Genomic DNA, 12,549 nt, shown 5'->3' on the forward strand with positions numbered 1-12,549 from the left:
AAGAAAAGCATCCCCACAAGATGAAGCAGCCACCACCATGTTTCACGGTGAGGATGGTGGGTTCAGGGTGATGCAGTGTTAGTTTTCAGCTACACATAGTGTTTTGCTTTTAGGCCAAAAAGTTACAATATTTTGTTTCTCACCTAAGGGGAACTGATCCCTGAAAGCATGGGGCAACTACAGGTATCAAAATAGATTTGAAGGTAGGACATTGTATTGAGACAGTAACTGATCAAACGAAAAAATTGAAAGGCCTGAGGTAATATCAGAAAGTAATTTAATGTTATGTTTAGCCCATATAACAGGGTACAGGAGTTGAAAAAAATGTGGTAAATTGGGAGTACTGATTTTTTAGTACTAGTCAGACACTGACTGTCACAATCCTATGGAAGCCCAATATGGGCCAATAGAGATGTAAAGGTAGCAATAAGCTTCCAAATTGCCCATAAATGTACTATCACTGTCAGATCTGCCCAGGATATGGCTGCATTGGCAGTAAAGCAAGAGAATTTTGGACTATGTTGCGATAACTTATAGCGGAACCTGTTTTTCTTTTCTTTTTTTATTGTTGTAAGTATCTAACACAGTACAAATGAGGAGCAATACAACTTATGACAGTTCTATCAATATGCAACAGTGAAGGCAAATAAGCACACATAAGACATACAATACTTAAAACAATTTTATTCTTGAAAATATTCTGTACAGTCAGTATACACAGGTTTATGTTACATCTGAAGATTCACACACTACACAACAACACCCAAAAAACATTACAATTGCTTTACACTGCAGTGAGGACAAGGGGGGATCCAGATGGGCAAAGTGAAGCAATGTATAGTGATATTGAGCATCATTACACTGTACCACAAACTGATATTGGGATACTCATAACCATTATACAAAGCAGCTATTTTTCATGATCTAGGTATTCAGAATAAGTCATCACACAGGGTACTATGTCCCATAAAGAAAACATTATTGTAACTGTGAGATACTACATGGCATTTCCAGGTGCAGTAAGGCACTTTCGGAGTTAGCCTTGTAGGTTCCCCCCTTACCTGTTAGTCACAATCCTCAAAAATCACCTCCGTAGTGGAAGGCATTACCAAAAAGCAACTTTTCAAGTTTATCCCTTTATCTGTTTAATTCCTGTGCCTAAACTATGCTGAACGATACATAAATGTACCTTGTCACAATTGCAAGACCTCCACTATTAGTACAGAGGCCAAAAGAAAAAAAAAAAACAGTGCTTAAAAATTGAGCTTAAAATGTTTTGAGTGTATAGAAAACAAGATACAAATAAAATAAAAATTATTCCGAATATATTTTTCTGTATGTACATGTGTCTGTATATATTAAATTCTGTTTAAGAAATAATAAAAAAAAAAAGAAATAACAATAAACATGTAAACAATCATATATATGCAGTAAATCAGAAATCATCATTTATGAGGATTCCAGGGCTAGAATAAAATTTCTGAAAATTAGTCTTTAGGTAGTGTTAAGGATTTTATCATACAGGTTGTTTAATTTATTATTAGTGGAGTTATTTATTTAATATTTATAATGTATTCTCGCAAATGGAAAAAAAATATTTTTAAAATTAGGGTAAACTTGGTTCCTTGGCTTTTAGAGCATTTACCTTGTCCTTCTGTTCCTGACATTGTAGTCTTAATAAATAATAGCAGGGAAAGGGCTGTGGCAATGCAGCCTTTTAAGAGCATACTATACACATAGAAAAACCATAAAAATGTGATGGAACAGTATACATAGAGAAAGCATGTTGGCTATAACGCCATAACACAATAAATCACACAACATAGATCATTATACTCCTCCATTTCAAGTACAGTAACTCTGCTTTGATTCCAAAGCTACATATAGAAAATGGCTTACTGAACTACACGCATTTCAGCTTGATCAGCATCGATATGTACAGTTTGTGACTAACTGGTTGGAAGTTTGATGGTAAATGTAATTCCCTAGGTAAGTGCCTCTTGACTTAGATACACAATCTTCCTGGATGGAATTTTGTAAGCCTGGTTACCCTAGCTCGATTTCAGCAAGTCTGCAGCCAAATCAGATATACATTTTTTTTTTTGTATGAAAGTTTTCGTTTTTTATTTTTTCTTGCACAGAGTTTAAGGATCTTCTGCATTTCTGCGTATATCACATAAATTATAAGTCAACAACATTACTATTAAGAGGTGCCCATTCCCTAAAATAAGACATTTCGCTATGGATGCATTGTGCTTTAGTCTTCATGGCAGACTACCCTGTATACAAGAGAAATAAAGTTGACCATAGACATGTTGCCCGACTCAGTTGGATTCTCATGCCTATGTGCAAACATACCAGCATACCACTCTTGAAAAGAAGGTGGGGGATTCAACAAACAGGTTACTTTCTGCAGCAATAAGCTGGTGTTGGAAGGTTCCTTCATTCTTTTCCACTCCCCTAGATTTATATTGTAATTGCTTAAAAAGTGTATATAACTCCTAATTTGAAAAAGCATTATAAATGTATATACCATGCACTTGATTCCTTTTATGCATACTTTTTAACTTCTATGTATTTTACGTCTTTCAACCTATTGATCCTGCCACTTGCAGTATCTACAGCAACTTCCTTTGTTAGTTTGGGTGGCTCCTAAGCAAAAGCAGCATCGTCGCTGCTTTTCAAAAACTGCGCTCATGGCTCGTGCACAAACGGGAAGTGAAAAGGAGCTGCGCTGAGTGTGGATTTGACAGCTAAAAGGCATGTGGTTATATCTAAGTAATCCTCCATAAACTATTGAATTTATTGATGAAGGCTTAGTTCTACTTTAAGCACAAAAAATAGGACTTTTGTACTCACTGTAAAGTCCTTTTTTCGGAGTCCACTGAAGGGTACAGCTTGGTAATAAACAACCTAGGTTATACTGCCACCTACAGGAAGAACAGACACTATGTACAGAAAAAACTGAAGGCCAGCCCTCTTCTGGTTATAACCCTTTCCACCTTATACCTGCTGTAGCAAGCAGTATAAGGCTGGGTTCACACGGCAGCACACTCTGGCTCACAGCAGGAGTCCGCTGCTTCTCCATTCACAGTTTCAGGTCCGATTTCAGCCCGAAAATTCGGACCTGAAACAGGCAAGAAGACACACAGGGCACCTGTGCAATTCACACTGGAGCCACTATGGAGATGTTTGAACTGGCTCCATAGAGAGCCGGTCACAATTTCCTGCTATGCGAATTGGATGTGGGGAAATCTGTATCCAATTCCCATAGGTGTGAACCCAGCTCAAAAGTAAGAAAAATAGAATATGAGGGGGCTGTGCCCAATGGACTCAGCAAAAAAGATTTTACTGTGATTAGAAAAATCCAATTTTCTCTAACGACCATTGAGGGATACAGCTTGGTAATAGGAAACCTAGGGATGTCCAAAAGCATTAAATAGCCGCTTGTAAAACCTTTCAACCAAAACTAGCATCTGCTGAGCCTTATAGAACATAGAGAAAGTATATACAGAAGACCAGCCTTACAGATCTGAGAAGCAGGAGCCTGATGACAAAGAAGCACTCACTGCTGTAGTGGAGTGGCCTTTTATAGGATAAGGAGGCACTTGATTTTGCCTGAGCAAACACCTGTCAGATATATTTAAAATAATGGATTTAAAGCCAGAGAACCTCTTTAAGGACCTTCTGGAATGACAATAATGGATTTGTATTCCTAAAATATAGGCTGAAAGGTAAACCCTGACAGCCTTCACCACATCCAGACAATGGTGAACGATCTCCATGGGATGAACTGGTGCTGGACACCGGAAAGGTAACACATTATCCTTTTTAAAGACATTAAAGCCAAGGGACCTGTCCTATGCATTCAAGGGTGTTGACTATTCTGCCCTTTCTGCCCCCCCCCCACCCCTTTCATAAAAGCTGTTCTATAGCTTCCATGAATGAAAAATTATCTATGAATGATAGGTCTGCAGCCTCTATTCATAGATCTTATTTCATTTATAGTGGCTATAGTACAGCTTCTATGAATGGAGGAGGAGGGGGGCGGAAAGGCATAGTTGGCATGGTATGGCAGGTCCCTTGGCTCTATTAACCCCCAATGCACTGGAAAATGACAGCAGCAGGATTAGGGGGCATCTGAGGATGGAAACTCACATTGGCTCTACGTAATGTCCCTTGAGCTGACTATTTACCTAAAGATTCAGGTGAAATTAAGCCGGTGGAAGGATTTATAGCCTCAATGTGTATGGCCTTAAGTTTTCTATTTGCCTAGCGTCTTTTTTTCCTGTAGATGGCAATATAATCTTACAATACTTATTACCATGCTGTGCACCACAATGGACGATAGGGAGATGTGGCCAAGAACTGTTCCTGACACTTGACTGACTGATCTGAAGTCTATGGCTGGATTAATGCTCAACAAACATATCTTACTTGCTTTAAACTGACAAAAGTATAAATCTGTAGGGGTTCTACAAAAATATCCACTTCATTACTGCAATCTAATAAAATATGCCCTATTTATTACTAAGTGGAGATGATGGTTAAAGAGCTTTTAGGGCATGCGACATTAAGGGCACTTTCACACTGGTTCGCTTCAAAACTACCAGTCAAACACCTATTAATGGAGCGTTTTTGCTGTGCTTTTGCAGTGTTTGCGTTGCAGTTTTTTAATGGACATGTGATTCAAAAACTGCACCAAAAATGCTTAGCAGGGGTGTTTTGATGCGGTTCCCATTTATTTCAATATGGGAGGAGCGTTTTTTTTAACTCCCCAAACATGCACCAAAAATGCTTCAGGCCGGGTTCACACTGCTGCGGGGGGAGATCCGGATGTGATTCGCACCGCAAATCACATCCGATCTCCGTAGCGATGCGAGTACAGCCATACAGATAGTATGGCTGAATTCGCATCGGTCCCGCAGCAAACTCGCACGGGACCCTTTTTTTGGTCCGCAACAGAATCGGATCGCATGGGGGTTCACACCATGCGATCCGATTCCTGTGCGAGTCGGTAGATCGCACTGCGATATGCGGACGGATCTGGGGGTGTCATTAACATATCATTGACACTCCCAGCCGTCCGTATAGGGCAGTGTGAACTGCCGGCGGGAGTAATGCGATGCGGGAAAACGCCGCGGATTCGCGGCGTTCCCGCATCGCAGCGGTGTGAACCCGGCCTCAAGCAGGATTTTTTACACCTCAACAGAAGGGCACTGCCCCCCTATGAACACATACATAGAATGTAAAGGAAAGCATTTTTTCTTGAGCTTTTCAGGTGCTTTTTATAACACAAAAGCACTTCAAAAACTCCTCAGTGTGAAAGCAGCCAAGTTTGTAAACAGAGGTAAAATACATATTTTCATTTCATAGCTTCAATGTGATAGATCTTGGTGTGTTGTTAATTTGCTATTATTGGAGAAAGGGAAGAATTTAAAATTAAGGCCAGTTTGGCTATATTCACTTTATGTATGAAAAACAAATAACCAGTAAAATCAATACACTAACTTTTACATGAGATCTATCTGAAATTTCTACATACTTTTTCCATAAAAATAAACACATAAGACATACAATTGCACTACCATGAGCTAAAGTTTCAGCACCATACCGTTGTGATACTATCTTCATTCTTTTTGGTGCAATTCAAAGTAAGCCAGCGTTAACATTGGGTTCACCTGGTGAGCTGTTAAATGAGATAGTGTGGTGTCCTTTTTTTTAACTGAATCCCCCAATTTCATACAAGAACTGCACATTTCAAAACAGATAACACCATTTTAAAAGTCACTACATTAAACAATGTTTTTTTAAAAAAAATTAGCCTTTCCCCAATTTTTTTTGCATCAATAAGCAATAGGACCTCTGTTAATTGACTTTGGGCTTGTGTTGACAGCATCAGTTCGAGACACTTCTGAGATCATTTAGAATTCATTGACAGGTGCGACTGACCTGGTTCTGACCTGACCTGCTAAGGACCATACAAGTCCTTAGACTTTTATGGCAATGCGAAAAAAAAACATCTGGTGTGAACAAATGCACATCGACACAGGCCCTTAGAGAGTTGCCCAGGTCACTAAGTAGGAACCTACTATTAAAAAAGCCATGGACAATTCAGACTGCATGCAGTTCAATATGTAGTCAATACCACATAACATTGTAACCCTTTAGTTAGCACCATTTTACAAAACACTGTGCATTATTTTATCAGTAAAAATGGGCTTTTATTTTTATGGCAAATAAGGGCGATCTCCCTTGCCGACTTGTGCTCTTTGGAAGAACAAGTGCTTTTAATTTCTTGCAATCCTTTTCCCTTCTTTTGTAGAATATAAGAATAGGAATAAATAGAAAATGTATTAAAAAATGGTACTTTAGTATTACTAAACATTGCTAAATTGTGAAGTCAACTTTCGTTCAATGGCGGTTGATTGGGATACATTTAGGTAAGAGCAGCGATTAAGACCTAAGCAGTTTTAACAACATATTTAAGTTTAAAGAATAATTGTTGTTCAAGACTATACATAAAAGCATTTAAAATGAGAAAAAATATAATTTGGAACAACGGGGTCAATAAGACATCCTTATACCTTTTTAACAAGGAAGTGCAAAGAGCCATTACGTGTGATTTCAGCAATAGATTTTTACCATATTTTAGTTGAAAAAAAATCTAAACCCAAGAACAAAAAAGAAATAAATTGCAGCTTAACAGTCATTAGATATGGAGGTTGCATTCTTTTAAATTTTTCAAGCTAAGGATATTTTGTAGCGAGTATAGAAAATACCTGTTGGCCTTGCTTTGTTCTTATCACTTCCTGTAAGCGGAAGTAACAGCACAAACAATGTTACCTTCCTTCTTTAAACTGCTAATTTCCCCATCCGCACCTTAATGGAGATGAACAAAGGCAGGCATGTTTGAATTCCAGATTGGACAACAACCAATTATCCCTCCATTGATTCGGTGGAGGAGTGAGTACAGCCACCATAAGGCAAGAAGTGTGGATTTGCAGGATTACCAGTTGAAAATAAAGGAAAATAGCCTGAGAAATTAATGCAGTCACCATATTTAAGGACTGGTAAGCTCCAACTTAGTTTTTTTTTTTTTTGGGTTAGATAAACTTTAAGGAAGTTAGAACCAAAAAACTGACTGGTTTCTATGTGCAACTAACTACACTCTTCTCTTTAAACACCTTATTGCCACTCAAGTTTAATTTGTATATCATTCATAGTAAATGCTTATTTAACATTATTTTATTTATTTTTGAATAAAATATTAGGGTACAGTTTTGTCTAATGATCACTAAGAGGTAAATTATACTGCATCCAAAAGTCTGAGATTTTATAGTTTACTATAATGTTTTTTGTTTTGTTTTAAAAAAAATCTTAAAACACAAGGGGGCTTTGAGGAATTTTATGTATGTAAATTCTCCAAGTTTAGGGATTTTGTTATGGGGAAAAGTAATTCCTATTTCTGGCAATTCTAACTGTAATCAGTGTTTACTAATAGCAACTTTTGACCATTCTCTAGGGCTTGATTTGTGAAAACTCCCAGAACCATTTGAATGTTACCGTATACCAGACTCTACTTACAATTGAAATATCAATTTTGGTAGGAAAGACCAAGGCTAGGAGGTTTGAAACTAGAATATGTATATAGGGATGTTGTCCATATCAAGCTCATTTTCACTGTCCAGCCTGTAGTGGAGAAGTAAAAACAGCACATCTGTCTTTATCATCTTTGCATCTTTCATAAATCAAATTCTCTGAATTTCCATTGAATTTCCAACACCACTTCTCTTGCTTGTCTTGGAGCTTGAGTGTAACATTACTTTTGGGGTGGGTGAGATGTTTAGTAGTGCAACTTGATCTCCCGTGATCGCACAATGTTGCAGTTTAATCGTTTAGCAGTAAGTATTAAGTAAGCGATTAATGTCTTCTAAGCTGATGACACCAGCTTAACCTTATTATGGATTTAATGATTAAATCTCAGATAAGACCCCTCCCAATTGCCCAGCTGCCTTACTATTCAATCCACAATTTTTTCTCCACCTGAACGTTTTTACCAGTTCTTTAGCAAATAACTGATTGAATAACCTTTGAGGTTTCTCACTCATCTGAAAAGGTGGGTGGAGAATATTGGTCTTTTTTCTTTTTTTTTTTTTAAAAGCATTGTAAAAAGGTCAATCTACTCAAAATTGATATTTCTTAATCTGGGGGTTGCTGGGCACTTTCTTTTATCTTCAGGGGACTCTGGTGGGGAATTATCTGTTCTTGAGATCTGAGTTGAGATCTGTTCATCTACAATGACCGTTGTGAGGGGGGCCCATTCTGCTTATTGAATGGTTTATTATACAGTATATTAAGTATATGTAGCACCCCAAGATGGACGATAACACTCATCACTTTATAGTGGACAGCAACAGAATAAGATTATATGACAGAGAAATCCCACCTTTGAATTCATCGAGAGAAATAGGAAGCCAGCAGTTGACTCAGTCTACCAGACTCCACCTCAACCATAATATTACTTTTGCGTGGACTAAAACTTGAAATAAACACTTGCATATTATGAGTCACAGTGTACAGAGATAATTTTTTTAATGTGTGTGTAACTCTTTTAAAAGATTTGATTGCTGGAATGACTAAAAGTAGAGTATGTGATCTGTTTTACCTGTTCCAATGGTCTTGTGATTCCAACATCACTTGTCAGACAGCACAACGAGTTTGGTGACCTCACTCAACTGCAGTTATGCAAAATAGCTTAGACCTTTCCTTTGAAAGCACTGGGCATGTAGTTGACCAACGATACCCCTCTCTTACCAGCCTTGCAAAAATGTAAAGGAGGCTAACATAAAAAAAGTTTTAGGTGCTTTAACATTCTAAATATATATATATATATATATATATATATATATATATATATATATATATATATATATATATATATATATATATATGGCTGGAGTTCAACTTTAAAAGTAAGTAATGCTTTATTCTGAAAGAAAGACCCCTAAATAAAAACTAAAACTATCTGTGTTGCCGCACAGTTAACCGTATTGGTATTTTTGGATAAAAACTGACAGTTGGCACCTGAATATGTGAATCTGAATTGGGAACATTGTCAGTTTTTATAAAACATATTTTTCAGAATGAATCCCGTTTACATAAAATGGTATTACCAATCATCTCTGACACTGTTAACAGTTAATATGGCAGTTACATGACCACACAATCTTTGGTTCTTTACATTTATCTACCTCTAGGAACAACCTTCTCATAAGTGCATTTGTCTTTATTGTTTTGTCACACTACTGAAATGTTGAGTCTAAGGCACCCTTAAGATCCAGTTAAAAAATGTTAGTTTATAAAAGTGGTTAGGATCCATGTTATTGTATTAAAAAAGTGATTCTTTCTTTTGTGAATGGTGTGGATGGCAAGAATATAAACGCAATATATTACTGAAGTCTTCCTAAATTCTGGTCCTCATTGGCAGCAAAACAGGTCATGTTTTTTAAGACTTACAGGGGCCTATAGCAGGTATATTTAAAGAATAACTTTTTAAAAGAACTATACTGTCTATTGGATCCATGAGTCTGTGAAGACACCTGAAAAACATGACCTGTCAGTTTGGGTATCATTGGCCAATACAATTTGTATCTAAATGCACAGGATTACTTTTGAGAAATTTAGAAATAATGTAATCTTTCATTACAAAAATTACATGTAGGATGTCTGTAATTTGATTTTGTGTTAAAGCAGAACAATGCTACTGTATTAAAGGGAGGGCATCAAAGGTGACTAACTGTGAACCTTGTCTCTCACTTTTTATTTCTGAAACAAAAAAACACCCTAATGATCACACTCAGACTAAACTTGGGAACATGAACAGCTTTCACCTTTATGAATAGAAAAAAATAAATAAAAAATAAACATACCACACAAACCCTTTGGAAGGACAAAGGCCTTAAAGGCAAATTCTCATAGCTCTTTCCACATTTTATGGGAGGTTCATTTTTAGCTCTGCTATTAAAACTAAATGGGATTTCAACTAACATCCATAATATAGAATATTGAAGCCACAACCTTATCCAACAAGAGACATTCCTAGAAACCTAGGTCTTTCATATTTTGCAGGAAAATTCAACCAAACCAACATTGTATATCAAATAAATATCTAGTTATGCTAAACATCTGTTTGATTGCCTTCAGGAAACAACTTACATTACGACCTGACCTTGGTTACATTTTAACCTTGTACCCAGCTTTGATTTGGCTGTGCTGCAGCAGCCATGTTAAATCCACCTTGTGGTGGTAGAGCAGAGTCAAAGTTAAAGTCCATTTCATCATTGTCCATGAAGTCGTTGAGGATAATGGATTCCACATCACACTCTAAAGTACCATTAAACATGTCCAGGTCTAAATCTGGTGGAAATCTGTCTTGGTTGCAAACTTGGGGATGATGGTGGTGGTGATGGTGGTGGTGATACACACCTTGGTATGGCCCTTCGAGCAAGTTTCCATGTACACTCTGACTACTGAAATAGGAATGATGTGGAACTGAGGACAAGCTGCATGATTCTGAATTTACCAGTCCACTTAAGCTAGCTAAGGCACTGTTATTAACAGAGCAGTGATGGTTTAGAGTGGATGGGTGGTACAAATTGTGGCTCTTTATTAAACTGGTAGAGTAGGGTATGGACCCTGAGTCACAGTTGTTTAGCATGCCTGTGTTCTGCCTGTGATTGCGTTGTGGTCCCATTGTAGAAGCTAAACCTGGATCAGTCTGCGAAATGGCTTCTTTATGTCCATAGGACATTGATGTGAGAAGATCCTGGAGGGAAGAATTCCTGTAGGTGCTTCCAGGTGAGAAAGTAGCTTGTTTGTTCTCTTGGATTGTCTGCATTGGTAATCTTCTCATCATGCCCATTGTTGGCTGACTGTATATGGTGCCGCAAAATGCATTTGACGTGTTGCTTAACGGTGGGCACTTGGAGGTGAAGGAGAACCCAGGACTCCGTTGGCGCAAGGAAGTAGCAGAGTTTACACTGTAACCATCCTGCAACTCATCTAATAAATGATCTGAAAGCCCTTCACCCAGACCAATAGAACCACTCATTTCTGCAAGCCTTGGCATTTCAACTGAACAATGGGCACTGGGCGACAGAGCACTAGATGGGCTTGGATACATAAGAGGTGAAGAGGGTGTCACCTCATCATCCTCTAGTTCATCGGGCTCATCATTACCCAAGATAGGTGAAAGTCTGCCACTCATGTTTCCTGCCACAGGATTAGCTCGATTATGGAACTCTGCCCATACCTCAAAATCATCACTTGTATGAGAAGTTGGACTTTCAGACCATTTTGCTTGTTGGGAAGCAGGACTGCCTTCTGTCTGCTCTGGTGCAGTTTGTGCTTGCTGCTTCTTCTTTCCAGCTTTGCCTTTTATTCTTAGAAATTTTCCACTTGCACTGTCCATTGATGCTGCTCTCCTACGTGGAGTTTTTCCAGTCTTTCCACCTTCGGGATTTAGCATCCACCAAGAACTTTTTCCAGTTCCCTCATTCTGAACACGGATGAACCGTGTGTGTAGGGAAAGGTTATGTCTGATGGAATTCTAAAAAGAAAGATAAAGAAAAAATGTGTGATCAGAATCAGCAAAATTATAACATTTAACCATGAAAATGTATATGGTAGGCAAAACACAATTCAAAGATTTTTACTCCTGATATGTTTAGATAATGTGTTTCAAAAGATTTTCTATTTTCTCGAAACAAAGCTAAACAAAATGCACCTAAACACAGTGTGAATACATACCAAAATCATGAATTTATATGTGTTGAGAAATGCCCTATAAACGCTTATGAATGCATGTATGTTACTGTGAGGGTGAAAAAGGTCTCATTTTTAACACACACACACACACACACACACACACACACACACACACACACACACACACACACACACACACACATATATATAAATCTATGCAAAATAAGAAAAACTAAAAATCTGTATTTGTGTTCAATAGATGCCCCAAGTTTTGTGTCTTGTGTACAGCAAGTACAGAAAAATACCTGTTGATCCTGCCAAAAATGTATTGTACTCATAACTTACTGTGCGCTCGGTTTATGCAAGCACAAGCATTGTTATCAGCCCTGCCTTATTCATCTCTGAAATACAGAACACCTCCTCCTAGGTTATGGAGATCAAGAGCGATGGGGGTACATGCAGCCTAGGCTTTCACCTTACAACGAGTGAGTGTTGTCACTTTAGAACAAAAAGTGTGTTACAGGCAGAATCACAAGATGAAAAAAGCCCCAAAATATCAAATGAATGCAGCCACATCTGAGTTACCCATAATCACAACTTCAATTTCCTAGCCAATATCCATAATACATAGCACCCAAACACGAAAGGTAGACCATCACAAGATTAATTTTGTTTGATTTCTAATAATAACAAACAATTAGAACATAGGAATAAGAACTCTTTATTGAATAAGGACATAATTGAAGGGAGGGATCCAGATTCAGTTCAAATCTTTCGTTG

At 37.7% G+C, this 12,549-nt stretch overlaps 1 protein-coding gene across 1 annotated transcript in view; it reads right to left on the bottom strand.

Annotated features, from left to right (window-relative positions):
- Positions 1-664: 664 nt before the first annotated feature.
- FOXO6 (forkhead box O6) overlaps positions 665-12,549 on the bottom strand; it is a 138,235-nt gene continuing 126,350 nt past the window's right edge. The window contains exon 2 of the mRNA XM_077480974.1: positions 665-11,611. Within this exon, the coding sequence (XP_077337100.1) occupies positions 10,244-11,611 (1,368 nt within the window). The 3' untranslated portion in view covers positions 665-10,243. The remainder of the gene's footprint in view (positions 11,612-12,549) is intronic.

This window comes from Lithobates pipiens, unplaced genomic scaffold, assembly GCF_037356315.1.
Source record: "Lithobates pipiens isolate NorthernLeopardFrog02 unplaced genomic scaffold, aLitPip1_a1.2 Scaffold_16, whole genome shotgun sequence".
In the NCBI taxonomy this organism is placed as follows: Eukaryota; Metazoa; Chordata; class Amphibia; order Anura; family Ranidae; genus Lithobates; species Lithobates pipiens.